Source organism: Mauremys reevesii, linkage group 2 (assembly GCF_016161935.1).
Source record: "Mauremys reevesii isolate NIE-2019 linkage group 2, ASM1616193v1, whole genome shotgun sequence".
Lineage (NCBI taxonomy): Eukaryota > Metazoa > Chordata > Testudines > Geoemydidae > Mauremys > Mauremys reevesii.
The window spans coordinates 5,505,835-5,528,164 of NC_052624.1; the positions used below are offsets into that span (position 1 = coordinate 5,505,835).

Consider the following 22,330-nt stretch of genomic DNA (forward strand, 5'->3'; position numbering starts at 1 on the left):
CGACTATGTAAATGTCAGATATTTTCCTCTTCTAAAAGCCAGACCATTTAAAGCAGAGGAGGGGAGTCCTACAGAGCAAGCACCACACCCCACGACAAAAGCTGGGACCCCTGGCGAGGGCCAGCACTGAACTAGAACCCTTAAAAAGTCAGGTAGTGTCCAAGTGCGGAGGCTTAAGGAAAAGGTTGCTACTGTAGTGAGCTCAGATCCAGGAGGGAGTAGGGCCTAGTGATTAGAGCAAGGGACTGGAAGCCAAGCATCCTGTATTCTGTGCAGCATGGTGGGTGAGTACTTTCTTCTTGACTGCTTGCATCCGAAGAAGTGGGTACCACCACAAAAGCTCATGCAAAAAAAACTCTGTTGTAGTCTATCCACACCACATCTTTTTGCTGCTTCTACAGAACCAGACTAACACGGTTACCCCTCTGATACCTGTATTCTGTCTGGCTCTGCTACCTCCTGGCCGGGTAACCTCACCACTTAATCTCCCAGACCTCAGTTTTCTCAGCTGTAAAATGAGAATAAGACACATACCAGCTCCCAGGGCTGCTGGGAGGCTCCATTAATTAATGCCCATAAAGCTCTTAGAAGCCCGTGGATGAGAAGCGCAAAGCATTCATCCATCATTATTTATTACATGAGTGGCAGATCTCAGCGCCGGCTCAGGGAGGCCACCGGCAAACACGGCGAGGGACAGCACCTGCCCGTCTTCATTTTGTCCTTTGGATCGTTGCAATGAAACGCAGTCTGTGCTTGATTTATATTTTAGGGGAATTCATCCGCCCGCACTGTGAATTTCAAGAGGGGATGATTTCACCGACCCAGTGCTGCTCCAACTTCAGTGCCAGCTTCCCAGGAATGAGCTTCCTGAGACAGAAATGTACTGAGGCAGAGAGACCAGACTGCCCCCCGCACAACCCTACACACACTGGCCCAGGGCTGGAAGGGTGAGGGGTCTGTCCTGAAGCTAGTCCCACCCTGAAACAGTTGTCAGGAACATCAAGCCTAAGAGGCAATCATAAGGGAGGAAACAGACTTCAGAAGGTGATTGTCCTAGTAGAGGGATTGGGAGTCTGAGGGCTGGTCTACAAAAAAGGGAATAAGAGAAATCGATGATACACGTGGCGAGACAGCCATATAGAAGTCAATATATATCGATAATCATATTATATCGACACGGACGATCGATGGGGGGGCTCTCCATCGTCCGCCGCGCGTCGCGGCGGTGGGCGGGAGTTTCGAATCGCGATCGAAGGGTGGGAGTCGATATAATATCGATAGAGAGACGACGATATATCGATCCCTGAAAAATCGATCGCTACCCGCCGATACGGCGGGTAGTGTAGACGTAGCCTATGGCTGTGTCTACATTGCAATTGAAGTGTGATTGCAGCTTGGGAAGATGTACCCACGCTAGCTTTAATTGAACTAGTGTAGCTAAAAATAACGCAGAAATGTGGGCTGTACAAGCCTGCCCAGAACCATGGGCACGTACTTGCATTGCTAGCCCGTGTTGAAGGCCTCACCACTGCATCTTCACTGCTCTTGGTACCTGCCCTCGCTAGATTAAAGCTAGCACAGGTCTCACACCTCCAGCTGCAGAGTAGACATAGCCTCAGGCAGAGAGAGAGGACCAAGGGGGTGAGCTGAGCAGGCCTAAACGAGGAGCCCGAAGAGCAGCCAAGCCTGGGAAGAAGGATTGGGCAGCACTTTGTGTTGTCTTGTGTGTTTGTTAACAGAGTCAAAACCCAGGAAGGGGGTGAGTTTTGGCACAACCCAGGGCATGTGGACTACATTTTAGAGCTGGGGGGTGGAGGAAAGTCAGCTGTTCTCACAAACACTTTGGCTTTATTTAAACACCAGGAGGGTTTCATTGACTCAGCATGTTTTGAGGAATGATTTTATTAACATCTGTTCGGACCAATTACACTCCATGCAGCATTACTGCTGGAAGAAAATGAACAGAATAAATTGCTGAGGCATTCATGACAGCTTCAACATTACAGCTTATTTAGTGGGGGACCAGGGGGAGGAAATTGCAACTTGTGCCCTGGATATATTATTTTGAAGGCCTGATTTTCAGCCAGAAAATTCTCATGCATTTGTGCAGGTGCAGTTGTGCACCTATCGAGATGTGCACTATTGCACGTGCAGTTCGGTGTATGTGTAATCCACTGGTGAGTGTGCATTACAGCTCCCGCTCTGTGCCATGATTTCATGATTTCAGCTATTTAAATCTGAAATTCCACGGTGTTGTAATTGTAGGGATCCTGACCCAAAAAGGAGTTGTGCATGTGTGTATGTGGAGGGGGGTTGCAAGGTTATTGTAGGAGGGATTGTAGTATTGCTACCCTTACTTCTGTGCTGCTGCTGGTAGTGATGCTGCCTTCAGAACTGGGCAGCTGGAGAGCAGCTGCTGCTGGCCAGGAGCCCAGCTCCGAAGGCAAAGCCACCGCCAGCAGCAGCGCAGAAGTAAGGATGGCATGATATGGTATCGCCACCCTTACTTCTGCACTGCTGCCTGCAGAGCTGGGCCCTCAGTCAGCAGCTGCCACTCTCCGGCCGCCCAGCTCTGAAGGAAGCAGCACAGAAGTATGGGTGGCGTGGTATGGTACTGTCACCCCTACTTCTGTGCTGCTGCTGGTAGGGCGCTGCTGTCAGAACTGGGTGCCTGGCCAACAGCCACTGCTCTCCAGCTGCCCAGCTGCCCATGCCATAGGTTGCCTACCCCTGCGGTATAGTATACGGTAAAAGCACACAGAAGACCAGATTTCACGGTCAGTGATGCGTTTTTCGTGGCTCTGAATTTAGTAGGGCCCTATTCATAAGTGTTTCACCTGAGGCTCTTTAAACACTTTACAAATATTAGTAAATTAACTGCTCTGGCAGGTAGGTGTTAGCTGCATTTTACACATGGGGAAACTGAGGCACAAAGCTGTGACACGATTTAGCTAAGATTGGCGAGCTGGGAGTAGAACCCAGAATCCTGGACTTCCCCTCTCAGGGCAGTGAGGCCTCTAGGACAACAAATGAAATGGGATGAGATTAAAAAAGAGATGTGTAGATTGCAACTATGAACATACAGTTTTATTATCTTTACATACACAATATAGTTCTTATAAAATCTCATTACACATCAGTTTAAAACAATGAAGGCACTTAGATGGCCCAAGTACAAATTCTGTGAAGAACTATACAGGTCATAACAAACAAGCATGTTTAAAAAGGCATTCTATCAAATTTAAACTTAAAAATAGGTCCCTTCTCCTGCTGGATGTCTCCAAAAGACCTCTGAGCAGATAAGCAATATGCTAACGAGTTGCATTCGTTCCTGCCCTTCACCCGTTCTGACACTGACCTACAGATTCCTTCGTCCGATGTCTCATTATGCATGTTCTGGCTGCTGACAATGCTACTTCCATAGGCTTGCCTTGACATCTGCTTAATATAACCACTTTTCAATTCTTTAAAATGCAAACATCTGGCTTAAGGAAACCAGAAATGTTTGTGCAGATCTTGCAAACTGGAGCTTTGCAGTTTTTATACACTTTCAACAATACCTGATATATATTTGGCTTGATCCTGTTCCTTTTGCCTGGCTGAATCAGACCAATGGACTCATCTAGTCTTGTATCCCCCCACTCTCTGCCACACTGGATCAGACCAATGGGGCCACCTAGCCGGGTATTGCCCCTCCCTGTCCCGCTGGGTCAGACCAATGGGCCCATCTAGCTTAGTATCCTTCCCAAGGTCTTGTATTTGCACTGTCAGTGCCCTCCTACCTGAATCTATCTAGATAGCCTCACGCTTTGTTTACATTTAGGCAGAAACCAGCTAAAATGTGGATTCAGGAGACCTTCACATAACAGTACTCTTTAATGCAGCATGTGAACCAGTTGTTTGGGTGTGATATTTTCTGTTCCAAAATGACCTGCCTAATACCTGTGGCATGGAGCTCTATAAAGTTTTAACGGTGTAATTTACTGTATTTTAAACTGTTTAATTCTTCTTTGATTTTGTCTCTAGCTATTTTTAAAAGCAGGATTTCCTGTTTAGTTAACTGACAGAGGCTGTTGTGGGACTGATTTTCTCTTGAAAACAACTCATGACACTAACGTAATTCTGACAAGCCCAGAGCCACATTTGTGTTGTGCATGAAGAAATATGAACACCTAACTTGAGAGAGGTGTTTTCTAGTGGTCTGATTACGGGTCTGTGAGTCAGGACCCCTGGAGCTCTAACCCGTCTATTATAGTGACTCTGTATATATGCCCTTGGGAAAGTCACTTAACCACCCTGTGCCTCAGTTTCTCCATCTGTAAAATGGGGATAATGATACTTTCTTCCTATTGAATTTAATGGGCACTGGATCAGGGCCTAAAATGGTTACTCTAAATCATGTGAAAATCTTAGTCAGACATAAGTGTCTGTCCTGAAACCTAGCCAAGTATGCTTCTGTTCAGTCTGGCAGCCAAGAAGTTACAGCAGCTGCCACCCGAGAAATGCAAAGCTTGCAAACGTGCTTTATCTCCAGCAGGCAAGGTAGCTTGCTGTATAATGTCATAGACTCAGTGCGGATGTAGTGACTGTAAAAACGGTTGAACCAGGGCTCCTCTCTGGGTTTGAAGGTTGTGCCGCACTGTGTCATCAGAAAGGTTATTTCCCCCTAGGGGTCCTGTTTGATCTTTGCTCAGTGCATTGGGTTGTTAAAGGTTCCCACACCGGTAACAAAAAAAGCAAAGCAGCTTCCAGTTTGTTGGCAGATTTGCTGGAAAGTTATTAACTTAAAGGCTGAATTAAGTTAGTATAACTTATTTGCTTCTAAGGTGCTACTTATTTACTAATATTTACTTATTTACTGGTGGGTTCTTTGGTTAAATGAATTTGGTGGGTCTCAAATGTCCACATCCCAGAAACCACTAGAATAGTCAACACTAACTGGACTCACTGAGCCCAGTTCTCCTCTGCTGCCGGCCTCGCCAAGGGACCTTATACCAGCAGTCAGTGAATCAGAGCTCTGGTCTGCCACACCGCTGGAGTACCCGCTACCCTGGAAGGGAAGAGTTGCAGCTGGTGCAGAAGTTGCCTCTGTTGGCACAAACTCAACAGGAAGGTCCCTTTCACAAGGGGAATTCTCCTCGGGCTGTTTTTGCCCATGGTTGTCACTCTGAGCAGAGAAGCCAGGCACTGAAAGGGTCACGGGGATTCTGCTGTCCTCTGGTGGGTTAGGTCTGGACCCAGCTACATTCATGACCACAGCTCTAGTCACGATCCCTGAAGACAGCTGTGCCCCCCGGGTAGATGTCAAGCCCCAGGAGGAGGTGTGTGAGTGACACAAACAAATCGTTCACAGTCAGAGGGCTGTGGGATGAGCACAAAGAAAACAAGGTGAAAAATCCTGGGATTCTGCCCTTTTAGCTTTTTTAAAGCCATATAAAGGGCTGAAAGAGGGATTGTGTAAGGGTTATTTTCTTCTTGTTTTTATACATTAGAAAATCTGTCTCAGCCAATTATACTCATGCCCCCTACATCCGTCGTTTCAATTGGACGTGGGACTGCCGTATAGAGCTGTCATATGCTGCAGCCTCCCACCCCAGGAGTGGGTGAAATGAACCCAGTGTCCCATTTGTGTCTCCATTCGCACAGTGCTTTGGGATAGATGGGGCTACAGATTCCTAGGCCAGACTGTCATCCTGTGGATGGAGAGACCTAGGGGCCAGGTGGGGTTTCCCAATGACAGGAATCCTGGGTGGCATGTGGGGAGCCAGGGACAGCAGCCTACCAACCCCGGCAAGCCTAGAGACTAGCAGGGAAAGGGAGGCCTGCTCCTGAGGGCAGCTGCTGCTGTCCTGTCCCTGACTCTCCCCTGCCCTCCCCTCTCCCATCCACTTCCCTACTCGCCCCTTCCTCCTTCTCAGTCCTGTTACCCCCCTCCCACACCCTGCTCACTCCTCCTCTCCCATCCTCTATACCCCTCCCCAGCCTGCTCCCTCCTCCTGCTCCCACCCCTCTGCTCCCCTCACTCACCCTGCTCCCTCCTCCTGCCCCACCCCTTTGCTCCCTCCTCCTGCCCCTGCCCCTCCTCCTCCCCCATCCCCTTGCTCCCTCCTCCTGCGCCACCCCCTCTGCTCCCCGCCCCCCCCCTGCTCCCTCCTCCTGCCCCACCCCCTCTCCTCCCCAGCCTGCTCCCTCCTCCTGCTCCAACCCCTCTCCTCCCCTCCCCCACCCTGCTCCCTCCTCCTGCCCCACCCCCTCTCCTCCCCTCCCCCACCCTGCTCCCTCCTCCTGACCCATCCCCTTTGCTCCCTTCTCCTGCCCCCCCCCGAAGCGCTCAGGCTCCGATCGATACGCTCGGGGCTCCCCCTGTCCCTGAGGAGGCCGCTCGATTGGCCGGGCCTGTCCCCTCCCCCGCGCGGTGCCTGCCGGGCGCTGGGGAAGATGGCGGCCCCCGTTGCCAACTCGGGCCCCGGCCCGGCTCCCGCGGCCGGCTCCGGCGTGGGGCGGCTGCAGGAGGAGGCGCTGCGGCGGAGGGAGCGGCTCAAGGCCTTGCGGAGCCGGACGGGGGCGCACAAGGTGACCCGGCCGGGCCCCGGCGTGGGCGCGCGGGGCCCTGGGGGGGTGGGGGAGCTGGGGGCCCTGGGGGGGAGGAGCAGGAGGAGCTGGCGGGGGCCCTGTGGGGAGGAGCACAGGGGTGGGTGGGGTGTGGGGTGTGGGTGGGAGTGGGGAGGGGAGAGGAGGAGGGGGGGGGGGGGGGGGAGGGGGGGGGGGGGGGGGCGGGGGGAGGGGAGCTGGGGGGGGGGGGGCTCTGTGGGGTGTAGGGGGATGGGGAGCACCAATGCCACCCAGGGGTGGGAGCCCAGTGGGGAGGAGCAGGGGCTCTGTGCGGAGGAGGAAGGAGCGGGGATGAGGGGATCTGTGGGTGTAACGGGATCGGGGAGCACCGAGTGTCACCCAGGGGTGGGTGGCGTGGGGCGGACTGGGAGCTGCTGGTGTTGGGGGGATGAGGGGGTCTTGTGGGGTGTGACTATACCCAGTGGTGGGGGTGGAGTCTAAGGAGTGGCTGCAGGGGAAAGGGCAGCTGAGGCCATCTGGGATGAGAGGAGCTGAGGGAGACAGGTGCACTCAGTATTCGTGCGGGGCACAAGGAGGGTGGGGGGCACTGATGAATTGGTGGGGTGGCCATAGAGGAGCGGGGTAGTGGGGAGGTGCACATAGGAGTTGGGAGAAGCCTGGGAGGTGTCTGAGGGAACCTTTCAGGAGTGGCAGGAAGGGCGTGTGCTCCAATGGGACCTGCCCATGGTACTGAGCCAACCAGTAACCTGCTGATTGAGCCCCTGATCCATAACTGGATTTCTGTGGGCAGGCCCCTCCATCCCATTGACTTCATAAAAGCTCTGTAATGCTTGTAGGGGATCCCCTGTGTGGATCGAATTGCGGAATCAGCGCCCTACTCTGCTACTTATTAATTCATTGTTATCTTTGCTCCATGGTGCTGTGTATTAGCCTTTGCTGAATAACCATGTTCCCCTGTTGATGTACAAGCTTTGTTCTTCCACCTCTACTCTTCTGTTCCTGCTCTTGGCTGTTGTCTTGTCATTAGGGTCACCAGATAGCAAGTGTGAAAAATTGGGACAGGGGGTGGGGAGTAATAGGAGTCTATATAAGAAAAAGACCCCAAAATTGGGACTGTCCCTATAAAATCGGGACACCCTACTGGTCACCCTACTTTTCATCCACCTTGTTTACCTTGTGTCTGTTTTAGCCTGTAAGCTCCATGGGATCATGTCTGCTCTCTGTCTTGGATGGCACTTAGCTCATTTAGTTTTGGGTGGTGTTAAAATAATAAATAAGCCCCAATATGAAGTGCACAAATGGGGATCGGTGGTCAGAGTTAAGTATAAACTGGGGATTAATTCTATCATATTCAAATATTTTGTATTTTTATAGCAGTTTCTGATTTATTGGTTGGGGGGAGGGGTTTGCAAATCTTAATTAATCCCCCAAACAATCTATCAGGAGAGTGTTACCTGCATGGTACTGATGGGGAAACTGAGACATGGGTGTGTGATTTGCTCAGACCATGCACGTGTCAGTCCCATGATTATGACTTGGGCGTTTCATGGCTCTCAGTCCTGTGTTCATTTCTTATCGCCTTGGTTTCCTAACTTTGTGCTTTGTGATGGTAAATTTGCAATGATAAAAAAGATAGACTACCAGCCCCTGATCAGCTGTGTGGAAAAACCTCACAAGAGGACAGTAAATGAAAGAAGGGGTTGGTTTGGGTGAGTGGAGAAAGAGCCCTTTGAAGAAGGAGGAAAGATGGGCATGAGTCCTGTGGAGAGGTGAGAAGTTACTCAACAATCACTGGGGAGAGGGCAATGAATGACTCAGATGGCTTGATCTTCATTTTCAGTGCCTGAACTCTGTGTGTAAAGTAGACAGAGTTACCACGTCATGGATTTTGTCCTTCAGGGAAAAACCATTTACTTCATGATGCTGAAATCTGATATTGTCACATTGTGAGGTGACTACAGCGCTATAAGTGTACTTATTGCTGTACAATAGATGATCTGTACCAAATGGATAATGGGTCTGAGCTACAAAAATCAGCCTAAAATCAGTAGCAGGTACACTACAGAGCAGTGCAAAACACAACAGAAAATAGTATGTAGTCAACATACCTGGAGCCTTAGATTGTATGGAATAGTAACTGCCCCTTTGTATAGTACCTAGCACAATGGGGTTCTGGTCCATGACTGCACCTTCTAGGCCTGTATTACTGTATTAATAATAATACTGTGGTGTTTTACTACCCTGAAATTATTTCTGGGATAGTTAAAAATGGCCTTGCAATCACTGCTTGCTGCATCACTCTGGTTTGATGTTTAGGTACTAAGGTGGTGGGGTTTGTATAAGTGTCTCGGCAGGTAAATTCAGGATGACCTTACAAAATGACTTAAGTCAATTTTGGTCAGGGCATTCTCTTTTCTCCCCAAAGGTGGAACTGGAAGATTGTGGGAAGGAGGGGTGCAATTGTTGAGTCTCATTAGGACAGTTTTATAGTCATTTTGGAGACACATACAGAGCTTGTTTACCTGGGGCTTCTTGAAAACTATTAGTTCCACTTCTTTTATTATCCTTGGTCTTTAATGGGGGTTGCAGAAAATAAGACTCTAGTTTGTGGCCTATATGGACTGGCAGATAAGATAAGGAACCAGGTAGCACAGAGCCTTTGTAATTTTTCTAGGTAATTTAAAAAAGGTGATGTATATTTTCCTTCCCTCTATTAAATTCCCTTCCTGTACATGGTACCATGTTTTGCCCTGTTCTTTTGTCTCTTTGCCTTTGGAGACATCTGAGGCTCAGCTTACACTATGGGAGTCTTGTCATGTCTCTAGAACAGGGGTGGCTAACCTGAGCCTGAGAAGGAGCCAGAATTTACCTATGTACATTGCCAAAGAGCCACAGTAATACATCAGCAGCCCCCACACCCACTCTCCAGCACTTCCACCTGCCGGCAGCCCCCACCAATCATTGCCTACTCTCCCCTCCCCCCACAATCAGCTATTTCACATGGGCAGGAGGCTATGGGGAGAGGGGCGGAGGAGCGAGGGCATGGCAGGCTCAGGGGAAGGGGCAGGGGCCTTGGGGGAAGGGGTGGAGTGGGGGCAGGGCTTGGGGCAAAGCAGGGCATTGAGAAGTGAGCACCCCCCCCAGCAAACTGGAAAGTTAGCATCTATAGCTCCAGCCCCGGAATCAGTGCCTCAGTAAGGAGCCGTATATTAACCTCTGAAGAGCCGCATGTGGCTCCGGAGCCACAGGTTGGCCACCCCTGCCCTAGGAGTTGAGTCAGCTACAACTAAAGTGTCCACCTAGCGAGAAAGAGGCTAATTCTGAGACTTGCACTCTATTTCCTCAGGGGTATTGAGTCACTTCAGGCTGGTTAGAGTCTTTGGAAGTTCAGAAGAAATCCATGCAGTTAAGAATTTGGGCTTTTCTAGAAAAAATGGTATTACACTACACATCTGTAGTGCCTTTGATGTCGTAGACTTGACACCAGGTGTGAACTTGGCCCACATTTTCATTCAGTTGCTGGCTTAGACTTCATGATGTAAATCGTTTTCTCAGGCGAACTACAGAGTGAAAGCTTCCATTGTTGTGCTGCTCAGGAACATGCAAAATAAATGTGTTGACCTCTTTCTGGGTAGGAAACAGTTGCTTCATGCTGGGTGAGTGTATTGTGTGGCTTACTTTGTTTCTTCATTTGGGTAGTTTTCAAAATTAAGTAAACAAATGCAATGTGTGGCCAGATAATTTTTTGAGTTCCTGTTGGATCCCACTTAATGGTGGTGCTACACCTCAACAAGAGAGCCTTTCCCTGGAAAGTAAAGAGGTATGCTCTTAAATTTACCTGTGTTGGTGTCCTTAAGAATTCCTGTAAGTTGGGTTGTATCAGTGCTTGACTTCGTTTCTGCAGTATTTTCATAATAGATGTGGACCAAATGATGACTTATCACTGCCTTCATTATTGCGTCTTGACCAACAACTGAGTGTACATGGTGGATGCTTCTGAAGTAGCTCATAGGAGCATCAAAGTCATCAGCCAGAGCTTGAAACTGTTATTGTTATTTGCCACTTTAAATAGTAAAATTGGAAAACATATTCCAAAACAAACTCCCTCTTAAAGAAAGGAATAACATTTGTTGAGCTACACAATAGAGGTGGTTGTGATTGGTGCAGTGCACAGCATAACTACCTTATCTAAACTTGGCCTGTACAACATTTGAAAAGCCCATAGTCGTCGCTATGCAATCTGAAATTTGGTTTGAACTCTTCTGACTCAATCCGTGCCACTGCTAAAGCTGATCTTATTCCCTGTGTGTTACCATCAGCTGTCCCAGGTTCCAAGTGTACTGTATCACAAAGATACTGTAGTACAAGGTTTCTATCCTACACAAAACTGATGTATGCAGACTCTTGGCTCAGCTACAGATCCAGTGGATCCAGCAGCAAGTATGGTAATAAAACCTAGCTTTCTGACTGTATTTCTGAGAAACTTTTCTCAGACCCTGTTTTTCTTTGTAAAGCATTTCCCTCTGTGGCTGTTAAATATAGCTTGCTCCAAGATTAAGGCCATCTTTGGCTTGCAGGTTGCAGTGTATTTCAGAATCTCAAACTGAAGTCATGTTGAACAACTCTATAGCTGGTGTTCAACAAGGTAGCCAAGTTTAAGGTCTTCTCATGGAGCATTTTATGGAGCAATCGGTAATGGGAGCTTCTCGGGGGCAAAGTGACATGTTTCATGCTTCCATGCATTTCGTGTGAGCAGCAGAGGTGGTTGTGTATGTTTAGGAAGCCAATTCTAACGGTCTTACACCCGCTTACAATCAGAGTGTCTCGATGACCAAGCTTCTCATGCTTTCTGCAAAGTACACAACATTTTATCTTTCTGACATGAAAATGATAGCCACTTTCCGACTGTGGCCTTTAGCGTGCACGCTTTATTCTCCCTCTTAAGATCAAATCAAAGTCTGCCTGGCCAAAGCTTCTGCTGGAAACTTACCAGGCTCTAGATGTTGCTATGCAGCCTATTTCAACTTGGCTGGAAAATTAAACAGCTGCTTGCCTTTGAACTACCTAACTGTAGCAGAAAAGTCTAAACCACATCTCTTGGTTCTCCACTCACCATAGACCCCTGATCAGTGCACTAAAAAACACATTCAAGCTGAGGCCCAGCAGAGGTTCTTTCCAGGATGCTATCACCTTCTCCCAAAGTATTGTATGTCGTTGGTACCAGTGAGGCCCATTCATCACCCCTCTGACTGGCAACTCAGTAGTTATGCTCTGCTCAGCCCCTACTCCCCTTACCACTAAGTTCTTTGGTTCACTACCACTCAGCCCTTATGGTTACCCTCCCCTCTAACTGGCAGCTCAGTTTGCTTGTTGCTCAGATCCTGCACTCATCCTCCCTTGTTCTCTTCCGATGGGCAGGAAACCTGACACTTTTATTTACTCAGAGGGTGCTACTTCTTGTCTTGGGCTTCTAGGGACAGGGGGTTTTCCCCCGCTGGAAGATCACTTCAAGCTAAGTGGCTAGCATGCATGGAAGGTGCTTTTAACCCTGTATGATTATTTGTGTTGTGATGGTGCCTAAGGGAGCTGCAGTCACGGACCAGGACCTGATTATACCACACAATTTTCCTAAAAGCTGATGTATTTGTGAGTAACTGGAGAAGGTGTAAAACTGATAAAAGCTCAAGTAGCCTTTTATTTAGTATCGAACAGAAATCCATATGAAGGGACAACATGTGAACAGTGCTTTTTGAAGAATAAACTTCCCCTCTTTTTGTTTCTTTGTAGAGGAGGAAATGCACAGGACAGTGTTGTAATGTTTAATATGGCCTTGCACATTTTTCTGCAGGCTTAGGATATTTAAATATCTTTGAAAGAGGTTGGTTATATAATTGGCACTTAGCTGATGTTTTTGGTGCCACGTCCAATTAAGAGGAAAGCAGCACCGGTTTTTCTGATGCCAGCCTTGGTAACACTCACATAATGATGTTGATCAGTCTTTTTAACTTTAAGAATTTTAATTTTGAAACAGAGAGTGAGAAGTGCTTCCAGCTCTTAGGAGAACAACCCCTGTTTTTCCCCCCAAGTAACTGAGTGTACGTCATATTATAGCTATGGGAGCAAGCCTCTCCCAAATGTGAACATAAGAGAGAACGCTTGGGGAGAAGTTTATCACTTAGTCATTCGGCACAGCAGTGGGGTGGAAGAATCTGACACTGCATGCATTTTATACAAAAGTGTAAAACCGCATAATAAGTACTAGAAGCAGCAGCTGCATTTGTACTGTAGCTGCATCATAATTTTCTCAACTTGCTTAAATCTTATTATGTTAATTTTAATGAATATACTAACGTTTCTCTTATAGTACCGTGTAGTCCAGACCACTTATTGTCCGCTTCTTTCATATGACCGATCTTTTTTCCCATTAAATAGCTGAAAATCAAATAATTAAACAGAGTGCTGTTTTTCACCCTTTGTTAAGGTTATTATTGCTAAAGAATTAAGTTAGGCTCATTTTAAAGTTTAATACTACATGCCTGGTTGCTTTCAGTGGCCATCACTTAGCTGTTGAGTGCAGCATCACTATCTGATTATAAATCTTGGAACACAATTAGAGAATATGGTCTCTTAGATTTATTTAAAGCTTTTATGCATGTGATTACCTGACTTCTAGTAAAAAGAACAGGAGTACTTGTGGCACCTTAGAGACTAACAAATTTATTTCAGCATAAGCTTTCGTGGGCTACAGCTCATTCTTCGGAAGACTTCTAGTGACTCCTAGCCTTCTAGTGACACATGCCTAACTTCATGTACTTCAGCAGTCTCTTTGCCAATGGGACTACTTGCATGTATAAGTGTTTGCAGGATTGGGACTGTAAAGCATGCGCCTCAACATCATTCGTTTACAGCAAATGAAAATAAGATGGAGGGTAGTTGTATCATTCCTCATGGAAAATTGAAAACCCACTTGCACTGCAGGATTCAGCTGACTCTTTAGATCCCAGTACTGCAGTTCCTAATTGAAGTTGTTGGAGAGCTTTACCTACATAAGAAACACAGGATTGGGTCCAAAGTGCTGTTTGGAGCAGGGAAAACTCTTTTACAATTAACCCCAAATCAGAAATTGGTCACTGGTATTAAATGGGCACTTGCATGGAACCAACATCAAAACCTTTAGGGTTGGACTTCCTAAGTGACTTAGGAGCACAAGCTCTGTTGAATGTCAATGGGACTTGTAAATCTAAATCACGTAAGCACTTAAAAATTCCATCCTTAGTACACAGAGAATCTTATTCCCACTTAGCACAATTTTCCATTAAGCGAGTTGACATTACAAACTTAGCGTTATCTCTTTTTCTGTTGCAAATGTTTAAGAGGTTGTATGTAGTGATGTTGTAATCATTTTGGTCCTGGGATATTAGAGAGACAAGGTGGGTGAGGTAATATCTTTTATTGGACCAAATTCTATTGATGAGAGAGACAAACACAGAGTTCTTCTTCAGGCCTGGGAAACAGTACGTGTCAGAGCTAAATACAAGGTGGAATAGATTGTTTAGCACAAGTAGTTAACACATTTCAAGGGACCATTCAAGGTTTCTGTGTCAATGCCTGCTGGTTGGGAAAGGTGGCTGCCAAGGTAAGGAAAATGGTCCACATTTTCCAGGGGTTCTCCGCTGATGGTGATTTGTAGACTATGAAGAGTAATTTGTGCAGGTGAGGGGTGATAGAATACCTTGGTATTCCCGATGTTGAGAGAGAGACCCAGGCTGTGATAGGCATCTGCAAAAAGGTTTAGGGTACTTTGCAGGTCAGCTTCTGTGTGTGCGAGAATGACACAGTCATCTTCATACTGAAGTCAGTGATGCCAAGCTCTGCTTGACACGAGTGCAAATGATGAATGGTTCGGTCTCTGAGCTGTTGCACAGAATGGTGGCAGTCATCCCATCGTGGAGTAGGCTGATGATGGAAATGAATTCTGTGGACAGCCCAACCTACACAGCACCTTCCATAGGGCATCATGATTGATAGAGTCGAAGGCCTTGGTTAGATCGATGAATGCCATGAACTGTTCCTGGTGTTTCTCTCTGCACTTCTCCTGAATCTGTCGTGCCGCGAAGATCATGTCAGTTGTGCCTCGGGATGGCCTGTACCCACACTGTGATTCAGGGAGGAGTTCCTCGGCAAGGGGCGGGGGAGGCAGTTTAGTAGGACTCGGGTAAGAATCTTCCCTGTGATGGAGTGGAGCGCAGTACCTCTGTAGTTCCAGCACAAAGATTTGTCCCCTTTCTTAAATATTGTAACAACATTGGCGTGCTTAAAGTCAGGTGAAATTTCTTTGCAGATCCAGATTTTGTCGAGGAGTTGGCAAAGTTTTTGCTGGAGCATTGTTCCACCAGCTTTAAAAACCTCAGCTGAGATGCTATCTGGGCCTGGTGTCTTGTGATTTTTTTTTTTTTTTTGTCTGAGTGATGGCATGCCAGACTTCCTCAGAAGATAGCACATCAACAAGGTGTTCCATTGCTGAGCGTTGTGGAATAGACTTGATGGTGTCTTCAGAGACCATGGATTCGGGGTTTAGTAGGCTCTCAAAGTGCTTGCTCCTTTCAGCGTTGTTTAATGGCCACATTGTTCTTGAGGAGGTTGGAGCCATCCTGGGAATATAAGGTGCTTGGGCCTTTGGAGCTTGGCCCATATGTAGCTTTTCTTGCTTGAAAGAAGCTTCTCATGCCATCCTGGTCTGCAAAAAACCCTGGATCTCAGAGGCTTCTCTTGCGGCCACTTATTTTTGATGTCATGTAGCCTACTTTGGCTTTGAGCAAGTGGTAAGCCTCATGTTTTCGTTGGTTAGAGGAATCATTTTGCCAGTTACAGAATGCAGTTCTTTTCTTTTGAATTAATGCTAGGATTTCCTCATTGTTTTTGTCAACTCAAACTTGGTGCTGATAAGTGGAATATCCTATAGTTTCAGCATGTGCACTGTGAATGCTATTTTTAAGTTGATGCCTGTGCTCTTGAATGTCAATGATGTTATCAGGAAAGTTAGTTAGTTTCTCAGACAGGTGTTGCTGGAACGTCTTGCAGCTGGCTTGGTCTTGAAGTGTTTTGATGTTATACTGCTTTTGCTTAGTCTTTGGATGTTTGCGGTGTGGTGGAGTGAGCTGCAGGTATATGAGTGATCTTACTAATAGATGGTCTGTCCAACAGTGATCTGTACCTCTTGTGGTTTGTGTTATATGGAGTCAAATCTCGGGTTCTGACTATAACCTAGTCAAGAAGATGCCAGTGTTTGGATCGAGGATGTTTCCAGGTGGTCTTAAAGTTGTTACTCTGCCTAACGATGGTATTTGTGATGAGCAGGTCATGCTCCACACATTTGGTGAAGAGGAGAATACCATTGGGGCTTACATTTCCCACCCCTTCTTTGCCTATTGTGCTGCTCCAGAGTTGGGAGTCCTGTCTGATTCTGGCATTGAAATCTCCCAGAAGGATGAATTTGTCTGCTTTAGGTGTGGCTGTGAAGACTGCATCGAGAGCACTATAAAACTGCTCCCTGTTGTCTTCCTCATCATCAAGTGTTGGGGCATATGCACTGATGACTGTGGCATATTGGTTGTTGCTGAGCTTGAGCTGAAGAGTCATGAGACGTTCATTGATCCCCATGGGAAGCTCCAAAAGCTGATTGGCGATCTTATTTTTGATGGCAAAGCCAATCCCGTAAATGCGTCTTTCTTCAGGTGGCTCTTTTCCAAAAGAAGGTGGGTGAGGTACACCCCATGTTGTGATAGGCATGTGTAGGGCCCATGGATATTGAAAGGTGTGTTGTGGCGGGTGTTGATCATCGTAGCAGTGGAGATATGTCTACAGGTTTTGCATCTGTTATTCTGGGAGGGTCTGGTGTTGTTTTGAGTTGGTATATCCTGATCTGTGGGGATCTTGCTTCTGATGATGAGCTTGGAGAGGTTGGGGGTTGTTTGAAGGCTAGCAGATGGGGTTCAGGAAAGATTTCTTTCAGGATGTGGGCCCCATTAAATATGGATTGCAGTTGTTTAATGATACCCCATATAGATTCCAGTGTGGGGCAGCAGGTGACAACTAGGGGTGTGAGTTCGGAGGTGGTTTTATTTCTGTATTGAAGCAGGTTCTCTCAGAGTGTTTGGGCAGCCCATTCCATGATGCAAACTATTTCTCTGGTGGAGTGTCCTTGTTTGGTAAAGGGAGTTTTAAGTGTGTTAATGTGTATATATATCCTGGATTTTCTACTCAGAGCATAGTCTGTGGTATCAGAGTTCCTGGCTGTGGATAACAAATTTCTTGATGTATTTTAGGTGGTTATTGGATCTGTCCAGGTAGGTGTGGTGGTCTGTGGGTTTCTTGTGTATATAGTTATCTGTAGGATTCCATTTCTGAAGCTGATAGGGGTGTCCAGGAAGGTGTGGGAGTGTTCTAGAGATAGTTTAGCAGATGTGTGGTGGTTTTTGAAGTTGGGTGGAAATCTATGAGGGAGTTTAGGTCATTTGTCCAGAGCATGTAAAAATATTGATCTATCTCAGGTTTTGTGGTGCATTTATCCAGTAATTCTTCTTCAAGGTGACCCATGAAGAGGTTGGCATACTGGGGAGCCATCCTAGTACCCATAGCTGTTTCCATGGTTTGGACAAAGTGTTTGCTGCTGAATGTAAAATTGTTGTGCATGAGGATGAAATGGATGAGTTTGGTGATGTGTTTGAGGCCGATATGAGGGTTGCCCATTATCTTGTAAATATTTGAGGCAGGCAACGCTGATGTCATTGTGAGGGATGTTGGTGTATAGGGAGGTGAAATCCATGGTCGCAAGGATGGTGTCTAAGAGATTGGCTCTTGAGAAACTACCTTATTTGTACATCTGCATCTGTCTATTTTAGGATTTTGACCTTCCGGCAATCACTGGAGTATTTGAGCGCTTTCTCTTTATGAAATTTAATGTTTCAAAACCAGAAAAAGTCATATGATGTGGATTCTTCAAAGGGCTACTTTATGGGCATGTAGTGTGGTACATCTGTAAGTAGGTGAAAACCCTGTGTAAACTGGAGCAGGCATTCGTTAGAATTGTTGATGCCTCAATATATTCTAAACAGAGATTTTGGAATTAGGGTGACCAGATAGCAAGTGTGAAAAATCAGGACCGTGCCGGGGGGGGGAGGGGAGGGGAGGATAGGAGCCCATATAAAAATAAGCCCCAAATATCGGGACTGTCCCTATAAAATCGGGACATCTGGTCACTCTATTTGAAATCCATCTACCATATACTGTTTTGAAAACCGAGCATGTAAAATGGGGAAAACCGAGTTTTTCTTAGTTGCTGTTGGATACCACAGATGTGCCAATGTGTGGTCCAAATAGTTAGTTTCGCTCTAGGGAGGCATTTTGATTTTAATTACAATACATAACAAAGTATGATTTGGTTCTTTCCTGCTGCTAGTACTATAGTGAAGCTGTGGGTCTGTGAATTATCCATATAAAAGAATCAACTGAGCTGTTTTGCCTTTCTTGTGAGCTGAGCTCTTTTCACACAACCAGTTACTTAGTAATATTTTTAGCAATATATTTTCGAACAGTGCAGTTGTCTTAAACACTGCTTTGTAACCTGGGGGTTGCTGCTTAATCTCTAATGTTGAAATAATTGTGTGTGTAACCTTTAGGTTTTGAAATGGGGGAGGAAATGTTCATTGGCCGCTGCTGGTGTGATAAAGTCTGTGGCTTGCTCTTGCTAGGGGAGGAAGCTGCTACTGTATTGTTAATTCAGACTACTTGAGAGAGAGAGGATGTTTATTTAACAAAATTTGAGCATTAAAATCAAGCACTGAAAATTGTGAGGCCTCACTGTGTGGTGAATTACTGAGTATTTGCATCTGCGTACTTTTAGTTGGTTCCTTCTAAAATTTGGATGACAGGAGGGTTGGAATAGAGAGAAAAAGCTTTATTAGTGCAGAGATCAAACTCTCCATACGAATATACAGATACAAGGCATGTGCAGTGCAGCACAAATGCTAAGCACAAAAGTAGTATATCTGTTTTAGAGGGAGGCTGTTAACTTGTAAGCTGATCGGTTTCAAACAAAGCTAAAACCAGTCTTAGGTTTCTACACTTGTGCTGTTTCCCCGGCCAGTCTTTGTGGTTTTTTATTTTTGTTTTCCATTTTCTAAAACGAGTTACTCTCTGCCATTGCTGTCTGAAAAACTCTCACAAACGGGAAAATGACTATACAGGGGAAACAGTGCAAATGACTAGACACAGTGCTCCTAAATGCACAAAGGAAATAAATGGGGGATATTTTCCAGTGGTCTATCAATTTATAATAATTACTTTAACAAAAGTAGGTAAAATTTCAGACAGAAGTGGTTGTTTTTGATCTTTATGTACTTGTTTATTTGTCTTTGAATCATATCTAGCTTGTATGTTGTGTTTTTGACATAGGAAGACATAGTCAAACTAGACCGAGGAATCGTGGGGCTTCCATCACTTCCTTTGAGAGACAGATGTGGTGTAGAGCAGTGGCTCTCCACCTTTCCAGAGTATTGTGCCCCTGTCAGGAGTCTGATTTGTCTTGCATACCCTGAAGTTTCACCTCACTTAAAAACTACTTGCTAACACAATCAGACAAAAAAATTACAAAAGTGCCACAGCACACTGTTCCTGAGAAATTGCTTATTTTCTCATTTTTACAACATAATTATGAAATAAATCAATTGGAATATAAATACTGTACTTACATTTCAGTGTATATAGAGCAATATTTAAACAAGTCATTGCATGAAATTTTAGCTTGTACTGACTTCTCTAGTGTTTTTTATGTAGCATGTTGTAAACTAGGCAAATATCTGGATGAGTTGATGCATCCCCTGGAAGACCTCTGCATAACCCCAGGGGTCCGCATACCTCTGGTTGAGAACCACTGGTATAGAGCATAGGAAAACCAAAGAGAGGCTGGTTCACATCCTCCTTTCCTACTGATGGGCAAACTGAAGCTGAGAGGTGGTCACCTGCCTGTGGTCACATGACAAGTGAATGGTGAACTCAGAATTCCCTGGCTCCTAGTTCTACCTTTAGACTACAAGTCCACACACCTCCAAGGTGGCTGTCTCCTTCCTTCTGTATGGCAGCATGTGACCACATTTCATTTCTATTTCTTGCTATCTAGGTGTTTTCACGCTCTTTGCTTTTTAATTTTTAAAGCAGCTTTGTTGTTGGTTGAGGTGAGTATTTAACAGAACTAGGTTGCTACAAATAGATGCTAATGGCAAACTAAACGTGACTAGCACTTTTTCCTGTATTGATGCTTTTCGCAGTTTCCGTAAGATGCTGCTTTCCAGTTTTGAATAAAAGCAGCAAAGCAATCTAACACACTGGCATTTAGAGGCAAATCTTTGAAAACTGCTGCAAACTCACTTGGACATCTTCCCTTTCCCCAGTGTAAAAACATTGTAATATAATAAAACCCGGTGAGATCCCATATTTATTTTGTAAATGAGGATTAATTTTCACATGAGAAACTGGCAATAAGTTTATGGGATTGGATTTTCACGATGCTCATTATCTTGACTTATTTTTGCATTGCCATGGTAATGGGCAGAGAGTTTTCACATCATTTTTCCTTTTTTCCATCTGTACTCATAAAAAAGATTAACTGCTCCTTTTCAACACAAACTGTGCTGCACTAAAACCTTGGCTCCTTTAATCTGCTGCTCAGTGGTCCCAGCTGTGCGGTCTGACTCTTTCTGCTGGAGCTTTTGAGTGGGGTCCATGGAAATAGATGACTGACATGAGGCATCTTTTCATCTGGTCGTATCCTCGCAGTGAATGGACACAAGCTCCAGAGGGTAGTGCAAAGGCAGACAAGTTATGAAATTAATACTAAATTCTCCTATGGACATCCTCTACCCCTTTGCTTCAAATGAAACTTCCGACGTCACCTGCTTCCGGCCCATCAGAAATTTTTGTTCAGCTTGTTTAAATAGCCCAGTGTGGGAGAATCAGGGCACCTTTTTTCCACTGGAATTTAAGCTACCTTGTTTTTTGAAGGAAGTGAGCAGTGAATCTGGGGGCAGCATCACCATGGTCTTGAGCCCTTGCTGTTAATCGCCTGAAGTTGACTCACTTGAATTGAATAGCTTGCTGTCTGTTGGAGAATAATGTGGTTAAAACGCGATCTGAGCCCCTCCCGCCCACGCACTTGTTTGACTCTCTTTTTTCTAACACCTTCTCTGAAACTTGAAAATGTGTTTGGCTTCAGATCTGGTTAGGTTCCATTTGACAGCCCACTATCTCTTTTTAACGGGGCTTGACATTTGTTTTCTTTAAAATCTTAGTTCCCTAAATACAGCCAATGCACATCATTCTGCTATTCAAAATGTCTCGCACACAGCATGAATGTTTCAAAGGTGATGTATTTACAGCCACAGAAAAATAATCTGAAACACAGATATTCAGTGGCTGGAAGGTAGGGATGTATGTGTGTGTGAACTTTCAGACGCCTCCTTCAGCTGTGAAAGTGATACAGAAAATTGGGAACCAAAACTGATTATCCTAAGTGATGAATACCATCTGAATGGATTTAGGAAGCTTACAGTGGGTGTTTCATAAAAGAATTACCCTCCTTGGATAGAGCCATGTGAGGGATATCATGGGCGGGCCAAGCAATATAACAAAGAGGTGTAATGGAGTGACCACGGAGAGATGCCATGAGCATGACATGAGATGCCTGACGTGACAGGCTGGGTCTGAGATGTACCGCTTTGCAAAGGGTCATAGCAAAAGGGGCAAGCTGGAATAGGAGGTTACATTCTCTAGAAGTATAAGATTTTGTTTATTCACTGTAACACGAAAGGTACCTGTCTAGATCAGCTTTTGCAGCAGTTAAAATGAGATGTGTGTGCTGGTTCTTTTGTTTTATCTACCATTGTGTTCGTTCCTTTTTTGCGTCACGGGCACTAATAGATTTATTCTTGCAACTCCTCTGTGAGGCATTACCCCATTGTATAGATGGGGAATTGAGGCACACAGAAAAGTCACACAAGACGTCTATGGCAGAGCTGGTAATAAAACTTGGACCTTCTCAGTCCCAATCAATGCCTTAGCCATCAGACCTACCTTCCTTCTAATAAGATTTTCTCTTATTAAATAAATCTTGTCTTACTAAACTCTGAGTGGGTTGGGGCTGTCTGGGAATTTCATGCTTGCTGTCTGAGATGAAACAACTGTCAAAGCCTCTAAGAAAAGATAGGGAAATAAGGCTGTTTGGCCCCAGCCCTTTGGGGATTCTCTGTCAAAGGGCACAGACTAAGGATTCCTCTCCAGTAATGTCACTTCCATGGTCCGCTCCCACATGCACAGAGGATGTACTCAGTTACCACAGACTAGAGGCGGGCTTAAGGAATTAAGGTGACAGGAGTATCGACAACTAGGAGAAAGGGGGAAAAAGGGGGCTTAATATCAGTGAAAAAAAATCTTCCGTACAATGCACTATTTTAAGTATTTATAAGAGACTCATTGCTTTGGTATCTAATCACATCTCCATTGGCTGTGGAATACTCTTCCAAGAGAATGGTGGAAGCGCCGTTATTCGTCCAGTCTAGTTTTAAACGTACCGTGACAGTAGCAAATATTGCAAAAGGGAAGAATTCTGCACTGGCAGGCCAAAGGACTAGATAACTTATTAGATCCCGTCCGTCTCCAGCATCTGATTCAGTTTCTGAGTTAGTGTGAGTGAAAGTATATAAAA

The 22,330-nt window shown here is 45.6% G+C and overlaps 1 protein-coding gene across 2 annotated transcripts in view; it reads left to right on the top strand.

Moving 5' to 3' along the window:
* The first annotated feature begins 6,372 nt into the window (after positions 1-6,372).
* The window catches only part of CCDC12 (coiled-coil domain containing 12), a 75,011-nt gene continuing 59,053 nt past the window's right edge, over positions 6,373-22,330 (top strand). The window contains exon 1 of one of the 2 annotated variants that reach the window (XM_039527770.1): positions 6,373-6,573. In XM_039527770.1, coding sequence (XP_039383704.1) covers positions 6,439-6,573 — 135 coding nt within the window. In that variant the 5' untranslated portion in view covers positions 6,373-6,438. The remainder of the gene's footprint in view (positions 6,574-22,330) is intronic. The other variant, XM_039527769.1, reaches the window with a different exon arrangement.